At 44.9% G+C, this 27689-nt stretch overlaps 2 protein-coding genes across 9 annotated transcripts in view; one reads left to right on the forward strand and one right to left on the reverse strand.

The window, feature by feature from the left end:
* Nucleotides 1-3839: 3839 nt before the first annotated feature.
* On the forward strand, nucleotides 3840-15132 carry cxcr5 (chemokine (C-X-C motif) receptor 5). Its single transcript, XM_072694728.1, has 2 exons — nucleotides 3840-3945; nucleotides 13269-15132. Exons 1-2 carry the CDS (start codon nucleotides 3910-3912, stop codon nucleotides 14346-14348), a joined length of 1116 nt encoding a protein of 371 aa, XP_072550829.1. The 5' UTR covers nucleotides 3840-3909; the 3' UTR covers nucleotides 14349-15132.
* Nucleotides 15133-15347: 215 nt separating this feature from the next.
* bcl9l (bcl9 like) overlaps nucleotides 15348-27689 on the reverse strand; it is a 65012-nt gene continuing 52670 nt past the window's right edge. For 6 of the 8 annotated variants that reach the window (XM_072694735.1, XM_072694729.1, XM_072694730.1 and 3 more), the window contains 5 exons: nucleotides 22237-22414; nucleotides 21511-21595; nucleotides 17618-20006; nucleotides 17140-17382; nucleotides 15348-16813 (listed from right to left, as the gene is read on the reverse strand). In XM_072694735.1, the coding sequence (XP_072550836.1) occupies nucleotides 15618-16813; nucleotides 17140-17382; nucleotides 17618-20006; nucleotides 21511-21595; nucleotides 22237-22414 (4091 nt within the window). In that variant the 3' untranslated portion in view covers nucleotides 15348-15617. The remainder of the gene's footprint in view (nucleotides 16814-17139; nucleotides 17383-17617; nucleotides 20007-21510; nucleotides 21596-22236; nucleotides 22415-27689) is intronic. The other 2 variants (XM_072694734.1, XM_072694736.1) reach the window with 1 other exon arrangement.

The raw sequence follows: 27689 nt of genomic DNA on the forward strand, positions 1-27689 counted from the left end.
TTGGTTAAAACCCTTGAGAAATAGACCCCCAGTGCTGGTTCAGAGCCCTCAGTGCCGGGTCAGAGGCCTCAGTGCTGGGTCAGAGGCCTCAGTGCCAGGTCATCAGCCTCAGTGCCGGTTCAGAGCCCTCAGTGCCGGGTCAGAGCCCTCAGTGCCAGGTCATCCCCCTCAGTGCCGGCTCAGAGCCCTCAGTGCCGGCTCAGAGCCCTTAGTGCCGGGTCAGAGCCCTCAGTGCCGGGGCCAGCCCCCTCAGTGGCGGGTCAGCCCCCTCAGTGCCGGGTCAGCCCCCTCAGTGCCGGGTCAGAGCCCTCAGCACCGGGTCTTGGTGAGTAGGTAAATGTAGAAATACGATGCTGTGTCTCTTTGCTAGCTGTGGTGTTCAGGACGCTCGCTAATGTTGCTAATGTTGTTGATGTTTACATGGACAGAGTGGGTGGAGCTAAACTTGCTGGACGTGGGGTTAGCATCACATGACTTCATTTTAACTTCATTTTAGTGGGACACAGCAACATTTCCTGGGGTATGTGCTCCAGTACATTGGGTGTAATGACGCCTCTGCTAAGAGAGTCTGCAAAATGCTTTAAATGTAAATTAAATGAATCTGCAGACTAAACAAAATGTGCAATAAGATCTTTTAAAATGTAATGATATTTTCATTTTTTCCATTATTAATAAGTCATTCGTCCGTTGACACTATCACTACATTTTCTGGACTATTTTCTATCCATGCATGGATTGTTGGGGACTTTCCTCAACCATTTTCTGGTTATTGTTTTTTTTTGATGATTATATAAATATATGTATATATTTATTCCCTGATTCCATGAACTAGAGGTGTAACCACTTACAAATAAATGTGAACCGTTGAGTCTTTCTTAAGCACACTATCAGGAAATAACCCTCAAATGGTGAAACTGCATGGAGATGGGGCTTTTCTTGAGGTTGCATAAACCAAGAATTGTGTAGAAGACATAGACCTGGAGGGGAATAACAGAACATCGTCAACAGTGAGGGAGCTTAGCTTTATTTGCCTGGGTAGCGAGTTTCCACAGAATTTAGTTTCTACGCCTACTCACTTCGTTTTAGCAGAAAACAAAGAGGTGCCAGTGCCTTCAGTACTTTCACCACTAGGTATGTAGTCAAGAGGGTTCCAAGCACAGGGCTCTGACCAGAGGCATACTGGTTTATGGTGAGTAGAAACACAGAGGCCTGCGGGAGGCTCGTATGTCCTGCCAGTCAGGAGTTTGAGACATTTGGGAAAAGTCATGCACGTGTTAAATCATACTGTAGTGTTGAAATGCTGCCAAAGTTCACAAGCTGACTCAGAGCTGAATACCACAAATCACGGCCAAGTCTGGGGAGAATGGGTCAAAGTGTGTGAGAGTTCCAGCTGTGGTTGAGCAGTTTCTCAGGCTGGAGCGCCCCCTGTTGACCAAAGTTTGTTAGAACATGCACTCTGACTCAGAACCACAGGGATTTCGGTCTTGGGGGTTAGAGTTGGAGCCAAATGCCAAGTCTACAATAATCTCCCACCCTGGAATCAATCATTTTAGATGATTTTAGAATCATTTCATCTGATGTTGGTAACAAACACGGGACTAAGACTTTCACCAATCTTGTTTCCTGGATACACGGCAAAATATGAATTTATGAATTTACAAATAAATAAAGTTGTGTAAACAAGTTCTTAAATGATTTAATAAAAGGCAGTGGATATATCTAGCGTAAACATTTGAGCTACAATAGAACTTACAGTATCATCATCTTCATATGTCTAGTTCAGACCCCAGGGCATGTAACGATGCATGTAATGATTGTAAACAGAAAGAAGCAGACTGTCTTGGCTGATTGACTGTGTCTGAGCTAAGTGTTAAATCATGTTAATTAGATTTATGAGCTGTTTGGCTCATAAAAGTCAGTGTACCTAAAGATTAGAATGGGAAGATTTCTTATACACTGTATGGACAAAAGTATTGGGACACCTGCTCATGCATTGTTTCTTCTGAAATCAAGGTTATAAAAAATGTTTCTCCTGCTTTATTTGGAGTAACGGTCTCTACTGTCCAGAGAAGAAGACTTTCTACTAGATTGTGTAGGAGCATTGCTGTGAGCATTTGATTGCATTCATCAACTACTGAAGTCAGAATGTTGGATGATCACAACCTAAACTTATCTTCAACTTTTATCTTACTGCCCAACACATCCCAAAAGTACTGGATGAAGCACCACCATCATTCCAGAGAACACAGTTCTGCCTGAAGACTCCAGAAGCTTCACAAAATGTAAACAAACTGACATGGACAGACTACACCACACATGGTGAAGAAGCACAACAGCGCCTCGTCTACCTCGGTTTGGTATGAACCCCCGCCTACTCAGGATGTTCTACACCTGCACTGTGGAGAGTATTCTGACGGGCTGTATCTCCACCTGCTACGGGAACTGCACCGCTCAAGAGCGGAAAGCTCTGCATTAGCATGATATTATTATTATTATTATATAATTATTATAAAACATTATTACATATTAGCATGGTGCCAATAGCTTAATGCTTGTTTGTCTTATTCTATTGGCAGTACTTCTCTACAGGGACTAAACAAGTTTAGTGTGTGCATTTGCACATCTGTGTCAGCAATGTGTGCAACTGAAATTAGCTGAATGAATTCATTAGCAAGAGTGTCCACAAACATTTGGACATATAGTGTTTTACTTTTTGAGGTCCAGATTTGTCTGGTTTTATGTAAAAAAAAACAAAAAAAAACAGTCATAATTCATTGATCACGACCATTTTCCAACTTTCTTCAAATTTCAAAATAACACAGACTTGCTTTCCGTCGACCACGCTGATCAGCCATAACATTAAAACCATGTGTCTAATACTGTGTATTTTCCTCTTGTGCTGCCAAAACAGCTCTGATCCACTAAGGCATGAACTCCACAAGACCTCCACAAGGTGTCCTGCTGTGGAATCTGGCACCAACACTAACACATTTAAGTCCTGTATGTCAGGTAGGTAGACAGGTTCTGACCACTGCATACTGGAAACACCCCACAAGACCTGATGCCTGATGTTTTGGAGATGTTCTGACCCAGCCATTATCTAGTTGGTGTTGCGCAACAGATAACACCACTACCTGCCACTGAGCTACCACACCATGTGGGAGACTGGGGTTCGATTCCTGGTCTGGGTGACTATGCTGCGCTACACCAATAAGAGTCCTTGGGCAAGACTCCTAACACTACATTGGCCCACCTCTGTAATACGAGTAACCTTGTAAGTCGCTCTGGATAAGAGCGTCTGCTAAATGCTGTAAATGTAAATGTAGAACATCACAGTTTGGTTCTTGTTAAAGTGTCTCAGATTCTTACGCTTGTCCATTTTTTTCTGCTTCATTTCCTTCATCACCTTCAAGAAAGTGAGTCATATATCCACTCTTTAGGAAAAGCCCCTGTAGATCACCAGTGTTGGTACTAATGTTATGGCTGATTGGTGTATATGGACTGGTAGATTCTCAAAACGTTCTGATAGGGGTCCTGGAAGCCAGGGAATTTGAATTATTAGAGATCATTAGATCCTGAGTCAGGGGTTGAACAGCTTTAGTGTAAAAAGAAAAAACTGAAAAACAAACCCTCAAAACTGAAAAACTGCCTGAAAAAAGGTGCAGCTTGATTGACTGAGCTTCTCGGTTTCATAACATTTGATGTTCTGCAGGCTCTAACATCAGACTGTTAAACAGAAATGTCGGAATAATCAGTGGGTGTAAGATGAAAAAAAAAGACAAAGCACGAGAGCTGGAACAATGTTTCCTGGAAACACGCTCGGCTGACCTTTAGTTGTTTCAAGTCCCTGACTTAGGCTGCTGATAAACGCACGCTTAGGAAATATCTGAATAATTAACGGTCTACAACATGACAGCCAACATAGAGGAGGAGATCATTTATGAGGTGAGTAGAGCTACTCGAGTCCAGCAGTCTGAGGGTCCGGACCCTTTTCTTAATGCTTAAATCATTTAGGAAACAGATTGACGGCAGAGGACAGAGAATAAGACTGATTTGTAATATAGCAATCAGTGCCTTACCCACACTGCGGCTCCATTTCCTGTCAGTATTTTGAACATTGCTACAGAAACAGACTGAAACATTACTGTATGTTATATTATGGAGCACCGTACATCCTTTTCTGTGTCACTGTGGTGTTAAAATGAGCCTTAATGACAATTAAAAACTGTTGGTTGATTCAGTTTAATGAAAAATGTAAAAATTCGATTTTTTTTTCTTTTGTGCCGTGGGGACTGAAATTATATTCGTTTTGCTTGCATATTAATTTTGTTTTTGTCCAATAGTCGCTATAATAATCGCTATAAGGACTAGCAAAAGAGAGGAAGTGAGAAAGTTCCATATACAGCTGGGGGTTCGCAATATGAGCAACTGCCTTCTGCCACCAAGCATGACGGCCTGTAAAACTAAGTGTACACTAACGAGTGCACTGCTGGTTCACAGGGGTGTTAAACGTAAATAAATGTATATCATTAGTGGAGCTGGATTGTATCAGTCTATAGTCTACAGCTGTACCATCACTGGTTCCTTATGGAGCACTGTAGAGTGTACTGCCTTCCAAATGAACAGCTGTGTTTAATTCTATTATTTTAACATCATCTCATCTCCTGCGTTCATAAACTTCAGGTCACACCCTGACCAGTGACCTCTGAAGTGGTGAGCTCATAAACTCGTCTTGTTAGCACTGTTACATTTACGTACTGTAGCCTGATTGACGGCCCCCCGTTGCCCCGTCTGACGATGGAAAGGGGCCGACAGTACCACAACTGACCAGCGATGCCGACATGGCTGTAGCATGTCAGTGGGTATTAGGCTGGTGCCTGTGTCAGACCCAGCTGGAGTTTGTACACACTGTGTATATTTAATGGGCAAATTTGACACACAAACACTACGGTTCAAAAGTTTGTGTTTTTATTAATTGTATAATTTTACATAGAATAATTATAAGAATGGGGGGGGGGGGGGGGGGGCAATCGAAGGAATCAGAACGAACAGTGCTGACCTTACACATGGCACCTAACCCCCGACTCCGGGTGTTGGTGTTCACTGAGTGTGTTCAGTACCCCGGGTGGGGTACATGTGGAAGGTAAATTTCAGTGCACTGCCGTGCATCGCTGTCATGCAAAAGCCTCGCATCTCCAAAACAGCAGCTGTACAGGAGAAGGAAAAAGGCTTCTTGACTCTGAATGGACGTCAATGTGAGAGGATAGTCAAAGTCTCCACTACTTTTAAAAAAATAATTTGTCGGCCAAAATTCTCCCAATGTGGTTCTGCCAATTAACCCACCTGTTAGTAGCTCCCCCAAGCACTAGCAGTGATCTGGACACTAGGAGGGTAAGCACGTCTCCTCCGATACATGTGAAACCAGCCAACGCCTCAATGCAGCATCGCTCGGCCGCACCAGCTAAAAGACCCCTGAGCCGGCCATCATCGCTACCCACCCAGAGAGAGACAGCACGCTCCGGCTGCTGATGGCAAAACGGCATGGCTCAGGATTTGAACTTGCGACCCCCCCGTCCGACTGCTTAGCCACTTGAAGCACCCATCCAAAGCTTTTGGGAGGAGTTGGGGAGTTGGAAACGATGTTGGGTTGTGATCATCCAACATCCTGACTTCAGTATGCAATCAAATTCTTACAGCAATGCTCCTCCAAAATCTAGTAGAAAGTCTTCTTCTCTGGACAGTAGAGACAGTTACTCCAACAAAAGCAGGATCAGCTCTTTTAATACCCTTGATTTCAGAAGAAACAGTGAATGAGCAGGTGTCCCAATACTTTTGTCCATATAAAAGCAGATTTTGCATGCAAGTAATGAAATGTTTTATTAATTTAATCAACAATTCTGAATCATATTACATGCATCTGTTTATAAACTATTAGCTTCAGCTTTCTCAGTGATAATGGAATCACCTGCAGCTCTGATCCTCATCCTGGACACGTCGAAACCTTCTTTTTCCGTCTCTCGCTTTTTATTTTTGCTACTACTGGTTTAAAATCTGTGATTTGTGACTTTGCGCAGGACTGTATGTTATACAGATATCTGACATTTAATGTCAGACTTTTCAGCAGTACTGTACATTGCAGCCAATGCTTTGTAGGTGTACAGTTACAGCTGTTCCTTTCCCATGCAGTTTGTGGTAGTCATGCATATGCGCTTCATCTGTGGTGGTTTGCTACTCAGCTGCTTTTTCCTGCACTGTAAAAATACAATGTTGAACTGTTAAGACCACGTGGGGCATTTTTTGGGGGGTTTCTCAACATTCTCAGTAAGATTCAACTGTTAACCCAACTCCGATCTGAGTGTCGAGCTGCCATTCAGACACTGCCCAACTTTAAGAGGAGAAATATAGTGTGTATTACATTAATGGCAGTTGGCCAGTGTCTAGTCTGTTGCAGAGGTGATATTATGTGGGGCTAGGATTCTTCCCCAGCGATGCTTATTGCATGGGCAGGAAATTGCACCTCGGTCTGCTGGGTGGAGGAGAGAAATGTTACCCTATGTTTTACTAACCACAATCTGAAAACACGAAGGTGATGTTACCATTGCCATTTGCATGCAAACCACACCGTGCCTCACCAAGTATTAAATAATTTATTCACCTTGCCAGCTCTGAAGATGCTGAGATGTGGTGTGTGTTCAGTGAAAACAACAGCGGTATCATCACCTTTGAAGGGTTTCGTGTGAAAAGCCAGAATCGTGAAAGGCAAGGTTCTTGTGTACAAACTCAATATGTGCAATTATGTTCCTTCAAACTGCAAAAAATCTCATATCTTAGCAAGGGAAATCCCCTTAAATGTAAATACCTGATATTTCTCATTTGAAGATCACTGCAGGAACATTATAAGATTAACTATTAAATGTCTTATTCTTCTGGCAGATAATTTAGCTAAAATAATTGAGCTAAAATGATCTTCTAGTGAAATTAGACCCATTTAATTCATACAGTTCCTTAAAACAAGTGAAAATACATTAGAAATACACTATATGGACAAAAGTATTGGGACACCTGCTCTTTCATAGTTTTTTTCTGAAATTAAGTGTATTAAAAAAGTCCAGGAAAGAAGACTTGCTACTAGATTTTGGAAGAGCATTGCTGTGAGGATTTGATTGCATTCAACAAGGACAAGGAGGTCAGGATGTCGGATAACAATCATCACCCCACCTCATCATCCCCGAATCCCCAACTCATCCCATTCCAGAGAACACAGTTCTTCCACTGCTCCACAGCTCCTCAATGCTGGGGGGCTTTATACCCCTCTAGCTCACGCCTGGCTCTGCTTGGCAGTACTTCTCTACAGGGACTAGATAAGCTGTGTCTGTGTGTGCATTTGCACATCTGTGTCAGCAATGGGGGCATTTTTTTTTCACATTCTACAGTGCAGCGTAACTCGAAGCGCTTCATTCATAAACTCCCCTAACCAAGACTTCAAATTTTACGCTAGCTAACCTTAAACATGATTAGCGTGTCTGCCTTAATGCCCTATATACAATACAGCTTGAATGTCCCCATTTCAAGCACAGTTTTGCTCTTGGGCTCCCCCTAGAGTTGCAGAGTGTAATTCACTTTTACTCCAATGCTGCAAATACAAATTGCCGTATGAACGCCCCCTCATGGACATCTATAATGGTAAAAGGTATCTGCAGGTGGAGCAGCATGTGGGCTGAGGCGGTAGAGTAATACTACAGGATTTTACACTAGTATGACTCTATGGGTTACGCAGCGTTACACAGCAGCTCTGGAGAGAGGTTCTCCTCCTGCAGCTCCACCACCAAAGCTCCATAGTTTCAGGCCCTGTCCAGGTGCAGGGGAGAGTCGACCTATAACCAAGAGAGTAAACATACAGATGTATACACATGTTCAGGATGTCGGACAGCTATTGAAGCCTTCGCTTAGTTTGGAGGGGGTTTAGTTGATCCAGCTGAAAGAGTGAGCTGAACCATCTGCAAAAACAGCCACAATCTCCATATTCCATGGATTCCACAAGTCGCTTATTCTGAGCTACTGTAGCCTTTCTGTCAGCACCAACCAGTCTGACCATTCTCTGTTGACCCCTCTCATCAACAATTTGGCAGAACTGCAGAACTGTAACTCTAGAGTCTGACACCAACACGCCTGACACCAACAATCACACCCCACTCAAAACCATGGATGACCATAGATGTTGAAATCACCTGAAGCTGCATGGTTTTAAGCACTGCACTGCTGCCACGCGATTGGCTGATTAGAATCACTGAAAACAGCCAGCAGGTTCATGTCGGGCTCACATGGGTGGAACATGGGCTAGGTGGGTTCCAAGTGGGCATGGGCTCTGAGTGGGTGTGTAGATGCGTTTTTACTGGGACACATTGTTGCAGCCCACATGGGTCCCATCTAGGCCTCATGTCCAGTGTACAACCCAGACAGGGCCCATGTGTAACCCCTCCTGCTGCCATCAGTGATCCTGGTGGGCATCCATATGTGGGGCCAACAAGGGAATCCAAGGACAAAACCTTCTGGTTCCCAGTTGGGACACCCATGCAGGCCCCGTATGGACATGTTAGCTGGATAAGTCTATTCAAAGGGAAATTCCACTGATTTTACCATAATACATTGTTTTATAGGTCAGTGATTTGGTGTGAAATGATTTATTGTAGAGAAATGCTCTAGAGATTTCTGTACAGTGGTGATGACAGGAACCAGCAGCGCAGAGATATGGCTATTATTGATTTCTATATCTGTGTCATCTGAGCTTTAGAAGTAATGTTGATGATATAGGGTACAATTGTACACCATAGTGCCCGTATCTGCCTCTCCACCAAAAAATAGATTTTTTTTGACTGAAACTTTCTTTCAATACAAATGAATACAATACGGAAACACATGATTCAGGCATCAGGCAGCGTATTCACAGCCACTGTGTTCAGTCCGTTTCTGTGAGGGAGCTTTTAGAGGCATTACATTAAATGTACAATGCTTTTGCTTTTTATCATTCATCCAAACAAACAACCCCCCCCCAAAAAAACAAACAAACAAACAAACAATATATATATATATATAACTAGGGACATCCTGATCCAATCGGGACAGTCCAGTCATATTTTTTATCAATTTATTTTTTGATCAGATTTTTCATGCCATGTGACGCACGCACCATCTGGGGAGAGAAATTGAAAAATTGGCAAGGCCAATTGTGCTCTCTCTTGGCCTTGGTTGCCGACAGCTAACAGCATGACTGTGATTTGAACCAGTGATCCTCTAATCATAGTGACAGTGCCTTAGTCCACTGGACCACCCGGGGCCCCACTCAGGCATTTTTTTATGGATCTGGTACTGGCTATTTTAACCCCAATCCAGTTCTGAGTCTTTATTTTAACCATGGGGTTCAGAGCGCCACCCGGTGTCCTCAGTGCACCATTAACAGACATTATCTCAGCCGGCTGCAGCAGCAGTGTGGACGTTCTCAGAAGGTAAATAGAGGAGTTGAGGTTCTGCAGTGTGGAGCTATTTTACAGTGGAACCTGAAAACAGACCATAATATCTGACCCTTTATAAAACTCCTACTGAAAGGCTCTGTTTTACCAGCGGGAGAACCGCTTAAACCAGCACTGAGAACCCGTTCAGAACCGAGTGGAGGCTAACGCTAATGCTAACACATACGCTATAGAGACCCCAGTCACACACACAGCACACTCACCCACTGTAAACCAGTTACTACACACCAGTAGACCAACAACCACAGATACTGATTGGTCAGGGAGGAGAGTCAGACTGGATAATAAGATATTAAACACTATAAAACATCAGTCAGTCCAGAAAGTCTGATTATAGAAACTGATGCTGAAATAAAGGGATTTTACTGATCAGATTAATCAGCAGCTCGTCTGATGTGGGACTGGATTATTTATACAGATACAGAGATCAGAACAGGTCGGTATTAAGAGACTTGGATCGGATCGGGGGGCAAACCTGTTTGGGACGGCATTAATTATGCCATAAAAACTGAAACCTGCAGCTGACGATCAGTGAGCCACAGCTTAGTGACTGACTCACAGTAGAGCCACAATAACAGCTTTCAGTTTCTTGGGTAAGTGGTTTTAAACTTGGTCTTTAAATGAGGTTTAAAATGAATGAAATGAATCATCTTTTTGTTGTTTAATCACTCCTGTGTTTAGTTTGGGATCTCGGTCCTGCTGAAAGGTGAAGTGTCTCCCAAGCTGTCTTTGTTATCACTGTGGGGATGGTGTGTGTTGAGGAATGGACAGTGTGTTGTATTAAATTTTGTCCAAAAAGCTCCATGATTGATGGATAAATAAATAAATAATGTGGTGATCTGTATCTTTTAATACTCAGTATGCTGGTTTTGCCACCAAAGAGAAAAATCTAGAGGAAACTCATATAAGAACTCATTACTGAGACTCATTAAAACCGTCCAAAACACAGGATTCCAGAAATGAATGAAGACTGAAGCTGTTCGGTTATATAAAGAGCCATAGGGGGGATTACCCCAAAAATGGGTACCCACCCACACATTCCTGTTATTAGAAACGTACACTCTTACATTTCATATCTGCCTTCATCAAAAGCTTATAATTAACATTTAAACACCTGCTCAACCATCATATCTTCTGAAATCATGGGTGTTAAAGAGTTTCTCCAGCTTCTGTTGGAGTAACTGACTCTACTGTACCGATAAGAAGACTTTCTACTAGATTCTGGAGGAACATTGCTGTGAGAATTTGATTGCATTCAGTGACAAGAGCATAAGTGAAATCAGGATGTTGGATGACCATCTAATCATCCCCATCCCACCTCATCCCATGGAGCTCCACCATCACTCCAGAGAACACAGCTCTTCCACTGCTCCACAGCTCCTCAATGCTGGGGGGCTTTATACCCCTCTAGCCCACGCCTGGCATTAGGCAGCATGAAGCCAATAGGGTCATGATGTTGATCTGCTCCAGAGAGTCCTATTCTATTGGCAGTACTTCTTCTCTACAGGGGCTAGACAAGCTGTGTGTGGCTGCTAATGTTTCAGTTTGAGAATTTAAGGATAATTCAGAGTAGTTCAGCCTTCAGGTTCACTTTAGAAGCTCCTTCTTCATTGTAAACAAGTGGTTTTGGTCGCCTGCCTTTACTCCTGTCTTTCGGTCATGGAAGAGGAGCAAGTATATTTAACATGGCTGCAGCGATACACAGCAGAGTGAGCATGTGTGTTTCTGCTAATGAACTAGAATTAATTACATTAATTCATTAATATAATTCATTCTAGTTCATTAGCAGAAACCCTCCCAACACCACTCATTAGCAATAACCTGTAAATAATCTGTAAATAATATTGTTATTGCTTTTTAATTCTATTATTTATATTGTGTATATGGTAGTAATTTATCTACATTTTTGCATCTGAGTGTCTTGCTATCCCTTTCTGCTGACACTGAGAATTTCCCCACTGTGGCACTAATAAAGGATTACCTTATCTTCTCTTATCTTAACTAAAATGTAACCAGTGTGAAATATGATGATAATTATTTTTTATTAAGGCCAGACGCTCCCTGTTGTAACACCATTCAACATCTTATTTATATTTAAAAATCCTTTTTCTCCCACCTTGGTTCTGCCAATGAACCCACCCAACTCAACTCCTCCCAGCACCAGCAGCGCTCCCGACACTAGGAAGGAGAGTACGGGCCTAACACACGCCTCCTCTGATACAGCCGAAACCAGCCATCACCTCTTTTCCAACTAGCCGGCGTCCCCAGCTCCACCGCACCAGCTAACAGACGCCTAAGAGTGATGAGGGGAGAGAGCGCCCTCTACCCACCTGGAGAAAGCACAGCCATTTGTGCACTCTTGGACTCTGGCTGCTGATGGCAAAGTGGCACAGCTTGATGTGCAAATGCACACACACACACAGAGTGGCTAGTCCCTGTAGAGAAGTACTGCCAATAGAATAGGACTCTCTGGAGCAGATAAACATGAATCTATAAGCGCCATGCTGCCTAATGCCACTTTTGGGATGAGTTGGGGATGATGAGGTGAGGTAGTGATCATCATTCAACATCCTGACCTCGCAAATGCTCTTGTTGCTGAATGCAATCAAATCCTGTCAGAAATGCTCCACAGTCTTCTTCCATGGACAGTAAGCAGGATAAACTCTTTTAACACCCTTGATTTCAGAAGAAGCAATAAATAAGCAGGTGTCCCAATACTTTTGTCCAAAAGTACTACTGCCCAGGAAACTATTGCCCACCCGCCACAAAAACAAAAACAAAAACTGCTCACCAGATGTTATCTGGGTGCTGGACTACTCTTAGTACAGATGTGGTACCAGCCCAGTACTGGAGTATTACACATCTACCCTGTTGGTAAACCCTGCAGGTGTACAGTTGGAGACTTATTCACATTTCATGCTGGTCATCCTCCCGACTCTTCTCAGTCGTCACTTTCTGACCACAGAGCTGCTCTTGGAAGCTTAGTTTAGGCTGGTGGACTCTCCTCAAACCAGCCCTGACATATAAAACTCAGCATCACTGTGAGCCTGATTAAGGTAGTAGTACAGTTCAGCATATTTCCTCACAAGCTTTGTGTAGACAAAATAAACCTGAGTTCATGAGCTTTGAATGGAATTGAAATGTTCACTAATCAGCCATAACATTAGTACCCCCCCTGTTGCCGCCACTACAGATCTGTCCTTTCGAGGCATGGACTCCACTAGACCTGTGAAGGTGTCCTGCTGTGGTGTCTGGAGCACCAAGACTAACGTTAGCAGCAGATCCTTTTAAGTCCTGTAAGGTGTGAGGTGGGCGGGGCCTCCATAATCATCAGTGAACCTAAGGTGCCCCTCACCATCTCCGGTTCACTGGTTGTCCTACCTTGGAGCACTTTTGTATACTGGGAACACCCTACACGACCTGCCTGATGTTCTGGAGATGTTCTGACTCAGTCATTATCTAGAACATCACAGTCTGGTTCTTGTCAAAGTGTCTCAGATTCTTACGCTTGTCCATTTTTCCTGCTTCATCACCTTCAGCACCTGACTGTTCACTCACTGCCTAATAGATCCACCCCTCATCAGACAGGAGACACTGTAGATGAAGATCATATATGCTGACATTTGTCAGTGGTGCTAATGTTCTGGCTGATCGGAGTAGATTCCAATACTGTTAGACAAATGTTCAAAACCAATCCTGTAGTTTGATCACATATTGATTATGTTTGTGTTCTCTGATCAGTTTTCAGACACCTTTATGGATGATTACGAATTTAATGTCTCTGAGAGTCCACTCCCAGAGACCCAGTTCGTCTGCGATTCTGAAGAAGACTCTCTGCACCTGTATTACACCGTCATCCAGCCTCTAGTCTACAGCTTGGTGTTTCTGCTGGGCGTGACAGGAAACAGCCTCCTCCTGACCGTCCTGCTGCAGCATCGTGCTCGCCTCCGCATCACTGAGATCTACCTGCTGCACCTGGCCCTGGCTGACCTTCTCCTGCTCTTGACCTTCCCGTTTGCTGTGGTCCAGGTGCTGACCGGCTGGGTGTTCGGCGACTTCCTCTGCAAGTTGCTGGGTTTGCTGAACCGCCTGAACTTGGTGTGCGGGAGCCTGCTGTTGGCGTGCATCGGCTTCGACCGCTACCTCGCCGTGGTGCACGCCGTCTCCAGCCTGCAAAGCCGCAGGCCGCGGATCGTCCACCTGACCTGTGCTCTCCTCTGGCTCTTCTGTTTCATTGTGAGCATGCCCAACATCGTGTTCCTCTCTGTGATGCCCAGCAATCAGTCTGCAAGGCTGGAGTGTCACTTCAACAGCCATGGCATCAACGCCAACAACTGGTTACTCACTAATCACTTGCTGACCAACGTGTTCGGCTTCTTCCTGCCCCTGTTCATCATGGGTTACTGTTACACCGCTGTGGTGCTCACCCTGTATAACAGTCAGCAGAGCCTGGAGAAGCAGGGGGCCATTCGCCTGGCTATGGTGGTCACCCTGGTTTTCTGCTTGTGTTGGCTACCCTATAACATCACCCTCTTTCTGGACACCCTGGTGCGCTTGGGAGTTCTGCCTCAAAAAAGCTGTGAAGCCCGAACCGCTTTGGCTCAGGGCCTGGGGATCACTGAAAGTATTGGCTTCATCCACTGCTGCCTCAATCCCATCCTGTACGCTTTTGTAGGGGTGCGTTTTCGGAAGGACCTCCTGCGACTGCTGGCCAAATGGGGCTGCGGAGCGATTTGTGGTCCATTGTTACGGGCTGGAGTTCTGAACAGGGTGTCGGTCTCGGAGGCAGCTACCACCACCACAAGCAGCCAGTACATATGAGGATGGAGCCCAGGAAAGAAGCATGCCGAAAGTATCCAGTCGTTTAATGATGAGAACCTTTGTTTGATTGTTTCTGACCTTCTGACCAAATCTTTGGCTTGATGCTTTGGCTATGCAGAAATATAGATCCCACGTACACTATATGTCCGAATGTTTGTGGACACCCCTTCTAATGAATGCGTACAGCTACTTTGGGTTGCACCCATTGCTGACAGACTCTCTGGAGCAGCTAATCATGAACCTATTGGCACTAGTTATTGGGCTAGAGAGGTATAAAGCCCACCAGCATTGCGCTGTGGAGCTGTGGAGAGATAAGGTAGAGTGGTGATCATGATCATCATCATCATCATCATCATCATCCAACATCCTGACCTCACAGCAATGCTCCACAATCTAGTAGAAACCTTGTTACTCCAACAAAAGCAGGGGAAGCTCTTTTAAATACCCTTGATTTCGGAAGAAACGATGAATGAGCAGGTGTCCCAATACTTTTGCCATATAGTGTAAGTGCCCATAATAACTGGGGTTTGACTGAGCAGGTTGTAGAGCTTTGACAGAGTCAGATGATGGCATTTGTTGCACTGTAGGAATTCTGTAAATAATGCTTAAAAGCGCTTTGCACAGCAATTTGGAGGAGTGCTCTTAAAGCAGCAGCTAAGATGAAAGATTAAAGCTTAGTGGTTAACGGTTCAGAAATAAACTTTTTTTTCTGCCTCTTTTTTTCTTCCATTATAAATCAACATCATCAAACTTCTCAATTTCAAGCAAAAACAATCACAAACTTTGAACAGATTTTTTTCTTATTTGCTTTTAGACTTCTATTAAACACAGTTATACAGAACAGTTGCAAACGAGCACAAATTGCATCTTATTTACAGCAACTATATATAGAGAGATTTTATATTTATATATATATTTATATATTCCCTTGCACAACAGTTTGGTAGCCAGAGAAAATGGAATTAGAAACTGAGAGCCCCCAACCCCCCCACCCCTGTCACCTCCATTAAAACAAACACATTGATCTGTGAAATATACATATTTTACAGACATTTTAAAAAATGGCTTCAGAAATTGTTGCTTAACTGAACTGATTTAGTCTTCTCTCTCTCATTGTATATCTCAGAATTAAGAGATTATTACTAATAACAATTATATTAGCATCTGATTGCCACAATCAATAAACGTCAATAAAAACATGTCAGAGTTGGAAGTAACCCATACGAAAAAAAAAAAAAAAGGTTTTTACAGGTTTATGGAGAAGCATGTTCAGAAAGGCATGCCTCCAGGTCCATAGCCCAGTGGACTATCCAAAGACATGCCCCTCTGTCTGATACCCTGGGGCCCCATCATGACAGACTGCGGGTGTGGAGGTCCCATCATCGGCCCTTGAGGGGACAGGAGTGGCCCCTGCTGGCCAAAGTGCTCCCCGGGAATGGCCATGCCTCTCTGCTTAGCCTGCATCATCATTAGGTTCTGCTGGGCCATAAGGTTGTGTGGATGTTGCTGCGGCGACATCATGCCCTGTGGAGGATGGGACTGGTGCTGCAAGAGGCTGTTAGCCATCATGGCCTGCTGCTGCTGATGATGGTGTTGCTGCTGTTGTGGAGGCATACCTGTCCTGCCCATCAGGTGTCCTGGATGACATATGGGCCCGGGCCCCATGCCACCAGCCGAGCCCATTCCTCTGGACCCTCCCTGGTTCATGACCATCCCAGGCCGCAGGCCGCAGTGCGAAGGGTGCAGGGGAAGCTGCTGCTCAGCCATCATGTTCTGCAAGTTTGCAATGTGTGGGTTGGAGGAAGGGGCGCTGCTGTGAGGGGGTCCGGAAGCAGACAGCTGCTTCAGGAGCTGGGCTGAAGGAACCTGCTGAGGCGGCTGGCCTTGGTGAGGGGCCTGCTGCGGTTGGGACATGGCCTCGCTCTTGGGGAAGTACTGCAAGGTGCTGCTTGGCTTGTCGGCAGGAATGATTCGAGACAGGTCAAACTCAGGTATACCCGAATGCGTGGGCCTGATGACCTCACTCAGGTCCGGGCCCTCTCCCATGGGCATGGAGGGAAAAGAGTCTGATGGGTGAGGGGGGCGCTGATGCGGCATGCCCTTGCCGAGTAGGTGCATTTGCTGCGGAGGCAGGACGTCGTCAGGAGGCTGTGGGTACTGCTGTCCCATAGCTCCGATGGGGGAGTGCAAAGGTCCTTGCATGCGGGAAAATCCACCCATCTGGCTTGAGGGATGCATGGGGGACACACTGCAGGGTCCTATCCCGTCTGGAGGGCCCCCTGCGCCTCCCATCATCGCTGACATGCCCATGGGGTTAGGAGAAGGCAGCATTGGTCCAGAGGGATCATGGGATAACTGCTGACCTCCCTGGAGGACCATTCCCATTGGGCTTTGAGGGCTGCTGTGAGGTCCCATTGAGCCCTGGGACAGGAGCATCTGCGAGGACTGGTGATTTGGCATATTTCCTGCAACAAAATACAGCAGAAAATGAATTATATTCAGCAGTTGGAGTAAATGCACCTGGTGTATTTCTGTTTATGGAGTAAATACACTAGGGAGATTCAAGATTAAAAAATAAACAGTAGTCTGTAATGATACACTGAGAGTTTTCATAAACCGTAAATACAGCTGAACAAGTTCCAGGTCGCTGTCATAAAAACATAATATACCAGTAGACAGCTAGAAGATACTTTTTTCATTTCCACAGGCATGGAATATTAGGACCTGTGGCAAATTCCCATTTTTGGGGGATTTTTAAAAAGTTAAAGGCAGTTATTTCAATAGATTGCACCTGGCATGTTGGGTCCAGGAAGGAGGGGTCGATCAGGTGGCATCTCATCATCAGACGTGGCGATTGTCTTGATGGCATCATGATAGAGAGGAGTGGAAGTGGGCATTGCGTACTTGGACATCTGAGACATAATAAGGGACAGAGGATTCTGAGACGGTGGTGCATCTGGGGAAGAGGTGAAAGGCATGTTGGGAGGCTGACTGCTGGGAGTTGAGGTGGAGCTCCGCGGAGGCAGGGACATACCTGAAGAGGAAAAATCAGGATAAGAAGGCTTCCACTCCATTCCACACATTTCTAACTAATGTGTGGAAAGGCAGACTGCATGGCTAGGTGCTTGATTTTATACACCTGTGGCAATGGGACTGAATCAAACTTGAATTCAATGATTAAGAGGTGTGTCCCAATACTTTTGTCCATATAGTGTACTCCAGAACTTTAGTACATATTTTATATATGTTCTGCAGTGCACATTCTTTACCTGTCTCAGTGGAACTGCTACCTCCATTTCCCACTCCCTTACTGCTGGGTGGACCTCCAGGGCTCGGCAGGGCTGTCTTGGGTGAGGCAGTCCATCCTGGAGAGGCAACAGGCATGGCTGGAGATTTGAGGTGTCCAGGGGAGCCGGACGGTGACCGGAGTCCGAGAGATGAACCCATGACCTGGGGGGACTTCATTGACGTGGTAGAAGGTGTTCCTGCTCCAGACGCCGCTGGTAAGGGAGGGTGCGGCGGACCAGCAGGTGGTAGCTGAGTGGGGGATTTCAGGCCTGGGGCAGAGGGAGAGGGCATAAGCGGTGATGGTTCCTGGCTAAGGGAGGGTGACTTGAGCTGGTGAGGCGGGGGCATGGCAGGGGAGCCTATTGGGTTGACGTTAATGGAAAGGTCGGATGGATGTCGCGAACCCAGGTCTGGACCCCTCTGCCCGGTATTCATAGGCATATGGCTAAGCCTTGAAGTGCCACTAATTTGGGGGGGACCTTGCTGGTCAGGTCCAAACATCTCAGGGCCTGACTGTTGGAGGTAAGGCCCATCCCCTTGTCCACCTGGAAAGGGACCCTGATTGGGGAATTGAAGAGGACCATCCGGGCCAGGAATCATTCCTTTGTTAGCACCAACCCGGCCATTCTGTGCAGCCCTGATGCGGGAGATGTCCTCAGGGGTCAACATCTCTACCCCAGGCCCTCCTCTTAGTTTCTGGGCCAACATCTGCTGCTGTTGCAGATTCATGTTCATGCCCATGTTCATATTCAGGTTTCCCCCTAAGGGAGAGTCAACAATATCTCTCATTAAAGGGCCACCACCCCCACCTGCAACACCAATGGGAGGGCTCATCATGGCCCGGGAACTGGGAAAGTCCATTGGATCGCCACGAGATGGTGGACCGCCTCCCATGCCAGGATTAGGAAAGCCAGGCCCCCCAAGTCCACCCTGCTGCTGCTGCTGCCTGGATAACTGTTCGAGCTCTAGCCTCCGGAGCTGACGTTTCTCCATGATACGGAACATCTCTTCGCGCGTTAAAGGTCGGTCAAGATCGCCCTGCATGTGCTGAGGTGGTCCACCGGGGGGATAGCACCCATGAAATGGACCTCCTCCACCCATGTTAGGTGGTATGTCATCCAGCCAGCCCATCCCTGGTCTGGGAGGTCTTTGAGGCCCTAGCCCTTCCATGGGTAAAACTCCACCAGGGCTTCCTGGGTATCCGCCACCACCTGGAGGTCCTCGCTGCATCTGCCCAAGAAACCTGGGCCCCCGAGGCCCCTCCTGATGCATGTCCATCATCCTCAGATTCCCTCCCATCCCTCCTCCCATCATAGGTCCTGGTCCCCACTGCTGGTCTCCAGGCTTGCTGTGATATGGTGGTGGGGGACCTCTTATCATGAGGTGTGGCCCCCCAGGCATGTTTATTTCAGACATCATGCGGAAGTGCTGGGGGTGTGTGTGGGGGGTCATCTCCTGCTGCCGGCGCTTCTCCTGATAGTACTCCTCCTGCAGCTTCCTCCAGGCCATCTGTTCTGGAGTTAACCCATCAGGACCTAGCATAGGACCCATGTCCAGTCCCAAGGGTGAGGACAGGTGGTGGTGAGGAGGCAGACCATGGTGTGGACCCATCATGGCATCATCCATACCAGGCCCGCCAAGGTTCTGCGTTTGTGAAATAATTGATTGCAGAGGTTCCTCATATTTCTTCATTCCACCCATAGGAGGCATACCAGGGGGCAAGCCACTGCTGTTGCCAGCACCTCCGACACTGTTCTCCCCATCCTCCAACCCTCTCCCTCCATCAGTATTATTATTGTTGTTAACGTTGGAGCTGTTGTTTGGGTTGCTGTTGGGACCACCAGGGTCTCCATGTCCAGCACCTGCACCACTCCGCAGAAGCAGTCTCTCTATGTCCCTGAGCGTCTGCAGAGAACGCTCGCGATGCTCTAGCTGCTCTTTAGATAGTCCATCAGTGTTCAGTGGGCCTCCTGGCTGATCATGTTCACCCTGAAGATGCGCGGACAACACGGTTGGACTGGCCGTGGGTGAGACTCCTGCACCTGGATGACTTATGGTGCCTGACCCATCAACTATTCCACAGCCTGGAGCTCCCGAAGGCTGCGGGCCCGAGCTCCCTGGTCCGGAAGGGTGAGATGCCGCACCGTTATTGTGACTTGGAGTCCCGACAGGATGAGTCTGGGTACTTTCGCTTTCTGGATGAACTGTGGATGAGGGGGTACCTCCGCTTGCCAGGTGCCCCCCAACAACTCCACCATCTGAGGCTGGCCGTGGTGTACCACTTTGGGATTTGGGCGTGCCCATGGGAGGGGTGCTACTAGAGCTAAGCTGCTCTGATAGGCTGGAAAGCTTCCCGACACCAGTGCACTGCTGAGCAAGACACAAAGAGAGCACAAGAGACAGAAAGAAAGACAAAGAGGGGGACAGAAATAAGAAATCTTGATGTTTAGTGAACTAAACCTACATAACAAAATACGTCTAGCCTCAAAACAAGAGCTTCTGTAAGTTCATTTTTAGCACACAGAGCCACCCAAAGAGCACAGGAATTGTTTTCTTACAGGTTCTTTAAAACACATTAAAAACATCAAAGAAAAACAAAGCATTTTCCATTTAGTAACGACAGGTGTGCCATTCTCAAAAAACTCTCAGAAAAACTCTCAAACAAAAAAAGGGAACAAAGCATGTGCACAATGACTTAAATAGATATTTAAACAAATGCAGCCTCACACGCTTAAGAGCACCTGCTTGAGCATGTGTATTTAAATATGAGTGTTTTCTCCTTCCTTCCTCTTTCAGGAGGACGTACAAAACTACGTAAGTTTATTCCAAAAGTAGAACTGAAATGTCATTCACTATAAAACTGACAATTTATGGTATTTAGCTGACGCTCTTACCCATAGCGCCTTACAAGAGGTGGGCCAATGCAGTGTTAGGAGTCTTGCACCAGGACTACACTTATTGGTGTAGTGTACCCAGAATGGGAATCGAACCCTGGTCTCCCACATGGTGTAATAGCTCACTGGCACTTAGTGGTTTTATCTGCTGCGCCACACCAACCGTGTGTACAGGGTATGAAAATAATAAATTAGGTGTAAGAAGGTCCTTATCTTTGAGCAAATCAGCATCCTAAAAGAAAGGATGGGTCTAACTGTGTTCTGTGATGTGGGGCAGGAATGGTATCCCCCAAAACAAGCTTCAACACTGCCAGCTGCTCTCCAGGGTGCTGAAGTCAGGATAGACAAGTTCTGGATGGAGACAGCCCACCTGACAGGAAGGCAGGAGTTCCCCCAATTGCATAAGACTTAACTTATTTTAATATGCAGTCTCCAATTTCATCATCAGCAGTTGTTTACTTAATCAGGTGTCAGAAAAAAAAGTCAACTTGCTAAAGTCTGTCTGCTTTATGTATATGATATTTTTTTGTACAACATTACATAAATTAGAATATTTTATAATATTTCTGGCCACAAGTTAATATGTGACTACAAGAAACGATTTATGCTCCCTTCTCCAAATACTGAGATAAAGAGGAAGTGATTTGTTCAGAGGACGGATCTGTGTTTACGGTGGCCTTGCTTATTTATTCTAAATGGACTGAACTGAGGGGCTTGTACCGCACGTTTCAATACACTGCCTGTTTCTGACTGAATGTGTGACAAATGCCAGCAGAGCACGTTGGTGCACAAGACTAATACTGGTCACTGCAAAAACAGCAACATCAAAGCACTAAAGAGCTATTTACAAACTTATTTCATACAGAAGACGACAAATCTGAGGTACTGTTCTATAGGTTAACTGGTGGTGAGGTAAAGTAAACACCCATTAACCCGTGTGGACTGGCTATTGTAAATGATCATCTCTGGCATTTACAAACCTGGTCCAATTTGGTGCGAGGAACATTTTGCTGGTGAAACAGAAGGATGGAGTCCGTATGGCCGTGCATCACTGCCTCCGCAGCACTGTGGGATACACACACATACAGTATATATGCTGATGTCATACACTATATGTCCAAATGTTTGTGGACACCTCTTCTAATGAATACATTCAGCTACTTTAAGTTGCACCCATAGCTGACACAGATGTGCAAATGCACACATACAGCTAAAGAGAGTCCCTGAAGAGTGGTATTGCCAATATAATTGAACCTATTGGCACCATGCCTAATGCCAGGTGTGGGTTAGAAGGGTATAGAGTCTCCCAGCAGTGCTCATTCTCCAAACTCTAGTAGAAAGTCTTCTTGGACCTTGGTGAATGAGGTGTCCCAATACTTTTGTCCATGTAGTGTACATCAGTACTTAACTAAACATTTAGACACATTTACAAAATCAAAAACATTTTCTAAAATCTTAAATATTTCTTTATTTGACTTTTCTTGTTTTTACATTATCTCAATTTTCTGTTGTTTATTTCCAGATTAAAACAAAACAAAACAAAATAAAACATAGAAAAAAACATTTTTGAAGAACTGCACTGTCCCTGACTTTTGGACTGAGTTAAGGGGTGCACAGTGTGAGCACCAGTGCCGCTCACAACCTGTAGAACACCTAGACTACAAAAAAATAAACAAACAAACAAACAAACAAACAAAAAGACTCACCTGTTGGCCAGGCTGGTGGTGAAGACGTACACTACTTGCTGAGGGGGGTGCGAGGTCAGGTCAGAGCGCAGCCCTGGACCAAGGCCACACCCCAAACCAGGCCCACCCTGTTCACTGACTGAGCTCACTGCAGAGGGACCCGAGAGAGACTGGCCAGGACAGGACATCACACGCTCTCCTGAGAGACAGAGACAGACAGAGAGAGAGAGAGGATTGTCTTTATGAGGAACAATGAGTTAGGTCAACCGTTCAGATCTAAAAAGGACATTGTTGGTTGCCAGCATTTACAGCAGCTTCTGGGGCTTTAAGAGGCTCATCAAATACACTGCATGTTATTTGGCAGCTCTGTACAGTAACTACATGTACAGTGAGCATGTGTGCCTTACTCATGAGCAACACAGTAACACTCCATTACATGTACTTAAATATTACATTACATACTTACTACATACTAATGGTGGTGAGTGTGTACTATTCAAGAAATAATTCATATGAAAGTTTACATAACTGTAAAGTTACTGTTTGGGAGCATTGTGAATACTTTACACACACGTAGTTACAGTAAAATCTTACGTACTATTTAAAAACCATCATCATGCACATTTTATCTGCGCATCAAAGTCTGAAAATCAGCCACTAGGTGGAGTCCTATGCAACAGAATGGCTTAATGGAGGCTGGCTGTGGTCACGTGACCATCGCCTGTTAGCCTGGCTTTTGTGTGGAGAAATGATGTATGCGGAGATGCAAAACAGAGTGCTTCATGAAAAGAAGCCTTTTGTGCCTCAAGGCCAGAGAGCATGAATGAAAAAGAAAGGCCCAAACAGGACCTGAGCGAGGGGGTCAGGTACAGAAATGCAACAAGTACAGTTCAAAAGGACTCATTTCTCTGGATTATCCACTCATTTTCCAGCGTGACGCACGGCACTCAATCAAAGCCCGTTCGTGATCACTCATTTAGACTGATGATGCAGTTACGTGCATGTGTCCCTCCACACGCGGGGGAGCTGACAATACAACAGGCCTCCAGTCGCACGGTTTACTGTACACAATAACAGTCGGTCAGTAAGGGAGCGAAGATGTGAGCAGACCACCTTTCTTTTTTTTATTTAACAGTTAAAAAATTGCCATGATTGTAAAGTAAGAGTGTGTTTTTACTGTTTTTACAGGCAAGAAAACAATACACTGTCAGGTTTTAGTCCTGATTTGCTTTGCTTTGTTTATACTGACAAATCTGCAATGAAAAGGTGACGTATGACAAACGTATGACATAAGGCTGCAAGTAGAGGTCTGCACAAGGCTAGTGAGTCCGCAGGTCCAGTGTGATTTCCTATAAGCTGCTGGATCCTTAAACCTGTCTTATTAAATGGCGTGGTCTTGAAATCAGTATTAATCCACATTATTGATAAGGTACAAGCTGTGAAAGTAGCTGTACGCTCCTGTGGCTGCGTCCCAAATCACACACATCTCTACTGTACTGACTCTGGCCTACACAGCCCAGAAAGGACCAGCCAGCCCCTCCGTACTTGATGGCGATTGTCAAAATCCTGATCCGTTCCAAGAGCCCTTCCAGCTTCAAGTACGGCTCGGCTCAACCCGCCATCCTTTAAGATCCACGGAAGACGAGGGTCCAGACTTTTTACTGTCCTGCACCGAAGTGGATGAAGTAGGCAGATCCGGAAGGCCTCCGTGCCTGTGCATTACTCTGTATTTGGTTCCTTTAGATGCCTTTCGTTGGCATTGTGTTCGTACTTTATATAAAACACACCAGAGTTCGTCTAGAATCAGCCCGAGACCCATCTGCTCAGACGGTCTCTGCCCACTTGTTTGGGGCACACCAGAGGTTCACCAGGGTTCATTTTAATCTAGTCAAAGCTGACAAGTATAAACACATCCTAAAAAAAACAAGTGATTCTTTACTTGAGCACAATTTCAGCAGGATCTCACACGCCTCCTATATGCAGATGTGCATGAGGTTCTCTAGAGCGCTTAAAACAAAAAATTATTTAATCCAACTATTTGAGATGTTCTCCATCTGTCCGACATGTTTACTGTGGCAAAGGTTCTATACAGAACCATAATAATTCACCTTTACATGATTAAATGCTTCCTTGCCTGGTAAAAATGGTCACTGTGATGCAAAACCTATTGTACACTTTATGTCCTAAAGTTTGTAGACACCCCTTCTAATGCATGCATTCAGCTACTTTAAGCTGCAGCCAGTGCAAATGCACAAACTCAGCCTGTCTAGTCCTTATGGAGAAGTACCACCAATAGACTAGGACTCTCTGGAGCAGATCAACACCATGGCTCCATGCTGGCTAATGCCAGGCGTGGGCTAGAGGGGTATAAAGCCCCCCAGCATTGTGCTGTGGAGCAGTGGAAGAACTGTGTTCTCTGGAATGATGGTGGAGGAGCTCCATCCAGTACTTTTGGGATGAGTTGGGAAGTTGGGGATGATGAGGTGGGGTCAGCTAACATCCTGACCTCACAAATGCCCTTGTTGCTGAATGCAATCAAATCCTCACAGCAATGCTGTGCTCCAAAATCTGGTAGAAAGTCTTCTTCTCTGGACAGTAGAGACAGTTACTCCAACAAAAGCAGGATCAACTCTTTAATACCCTAGATTTTGGAGGAAACGATGAATGAGCAGGTGTCCAAATACTTTTGTCAGCACAGTGTAGCTAGTAATACTATACAGATCCCTTTTTGCTGAGTGTGTAGTATTTCCCTGAAAATATTAGGCAAGAGCGGAAAGAGCCGGTCCTGGAATAGCAGCAAACAGGTGAAAGTAGTCTCCAAATATGTGCTGAATCAGGCTATTCGTCAGCTAGACCCTCAGGCACGGAGGATTTAAGAGCCTTGACACACCAAGTCGGCATCAAAGAACAAGCTCCAACGAACAGCACAGCCTAGAACAGCAGTGTGTCATAAAATGATAAATGCTGACATAGAAAATATACTGCTTAAAAAATATAATTAAATAACAATCACGGCCACACACACACACACATTCTGAACCTGTGCGAAATCAAACATCTCTCCACACCAGCAGGTGGCAGTAGTGTATATTCTGTTTAAATGGTGAGCTGAGCCGTTGAGCTCCAGACCTGCTGCTGATAGAGCTGCAGAGGGGGACCAGCTCCACATTAATGCCTATGGGTTTCATAGTGGAAAGTGGTGGTGTCCCAATACTTTTGTCCATACAGGGAATGTTGCAGTATATAATATAACATCTACTACTGCTACAGAACCCTTGTTTGGTTCATGCTTAAGTTGTGAAATTTTGAAGACACTGCTTCTGGCTCTGGTCCGCTAAAATACGCTGCGGGGTCGACTTCTGGGCCGCAGTCCGCCTGTTGTCGACCCTGTCTCTAGATTAAGATGTTCCAGGTTAAAGATGATCTCCTTCAGTGCTGCATCTTACAGGTGGGAGGTTCTGAAAAAGTTACAAGCTCTGATTCTGGAGGCCAGATAGTTGACGCTTCTGCTACACGGCTAAATACTGAGTCTGTGTTCTACAGACCCCCACAGCAGCGGAGGTCTTCACTGCCATAAGGAGAATTTACTATGGCTGTTTATTTTATGAGCTACAGGTTCAAAACTGTTCAGTCTGTGGGTAGCTCATCAAAACAGGAACCACAGACTTACTGCATCTTTGGGTTCTTGAAAAGAGAAAAATTAATAATAATACTACTAATTATATATAACTACTAATTATAACAGTAATAATAAAGCCAAACTAAAAAATGCGGCCCTAGCCCAAGTTCAATATGAACGGTCCACTACAGCATTAGACTATTTATTTTTATTTAATATTCAAGAATATTAAATAAATACCTCTGTATTTATCCTTTTTTATTCATTTTAATTAAGGTTTATCTGAACTGGGCATTCATATTTAATAATTAATATTAAAATGCATCTTCAGCCACTTAACATTCATTTATGTTAGTTTGTTTATCCAGACTTTTGGAGGTATGAAGATGACTGCAGCAGGACCTTCACAAATCCCCAAATGGTTAAATAGTTGTGTTCTAGACACTACTGTGGCAGCGCTGTAGGGGGACGGTAGGTTTGTTTGTAATGGTTTACGCGTTTCATTTTGGCTGAAGTGCCACCTTAAAACTCTTCAAAGCATCAGCTGAGACTGTCTCATAGCCCTGTCACACCAAACCCACCAGTACACTCTTAAAAACAAAGGTACTTCGTAGGTAAAAGTAAGGGTTTTTACCATGCGCACAGTGCATGCTGGGTAGTGTAGTGAGAGAAAACGAATGGGTAAAAGCACAAGTGAAGGTGCAATCCTTCACTACATTGTATCACATGACATGAAAGGCGGTTTTAGGCTGAAATGAACTTTTAAGCTTTAAAGGATCTTTAAAAAGAGGAAATGACTGCTGGAAACAAACTGGGAGACTCAAAATTGTTTTAATTTAGTTATACTCAAATGTAATTAAGTAGAAAAAGTCATGCACTGAATTACAGTTACATTCTGTAACAGGTTCGAGTTTGCATTCGTGTCAGTTGTTCAGAAATGTATCAAAAATGTATCAAAATGTTCAGAAATCCTGTGTGTGAACTGTATTCACAAAATTGCATCATCAAATGAAAAATATATAAAATATAATATTAAAAAGTTCTACTGAACTTCAGTGTAAAAGTTCAGAATCCGCGCTTGCGGCTAAATGTTGCTGTGTGTTTCGTGAGCAACCGAGGGAGAAATTATTTCTCACTGAAGAAGCATGAAGTGCACAGAAAAGTAGAGAACGGCACTTAATGAGGCCTCTTCTCTCCATCTCCCTCTCTCCGACGCTGAGCATTAGGCTCAGCAGTTACGGCTTAATATTCTGAGGTTGCGGTCAACAGCTGTGAGGATTTAACTGCATTCAGTGACGAGAGCGTTAGTGAGGTCAGGATGTTGGTCACCTTCCACTGCTCCACAGCTCAATGCTGGGGGGCTTTATACCCCTCTAGCCCACACCTGGCATTAGGCAGCATGGAGCCATTAGGGTCATGAGAGTCCTATTCTATTGGCAGTACTTCTTCTCTACAGGAACTAGACAAGCTGTGTGTGCATTTGCACATCTGTGTCAGCAATGGGTGCAACTTAAAGTAGCTGAATGCATTCATTAGAATGGGTGTGACATTTGGATGTATAGTGTACTTACTGAGATGAGACTAGTGACAGTCCTAAAGAACATCACGCCTGTGGTGTTCACAGTAACAGAAAGTCTGAATTTCACAACAAAACTCTGTAAATGACTAATCACTCCTGTCCTGTACTGAGATTACTCCACGTTTAATATGTATAGTAGTTATAATACTCCATACATCACGTCTAAGCTTCTCTAAAACCCAAACTCATTTGTTCCAAATGGAAAGTACTAGGGGAAACCCAGGACTTTCAGTAAGTTCTAAATATTACCAATTACTGTAAATATCATTTACAAGC

The sequence above is a fragment of the Salminus brasiliensis genome, chromosome 13 (assembly GCF_030463535.1).
Source record: "Salminus brasiliensis chromosome 13, fSalBra1.hap2, whole genome shotgun sequence".
Lineage (NCBI taxonomy): Eukaryota > Metazoa > Chordata > Actinopteri > Characiformes > Bryconidae > Salminus > Salminus brasiliensis.

Bases quoted from the DNA above. Each gene is read 5' to 3' on its own strand.
- cxcr5 (XM_072694728.1), top strand. From the start codon at position 3,910: ATGACAGCCAACATAGAGGAGGAGATCATTTATGAG. The intron at 3,946-13,268 runs GTGAGTAGAGCT...TTCTCTGATCAG, and splicing joins AGGAGGAGATCATTTATGAG to TTTTCAGACACCTTTATGGA.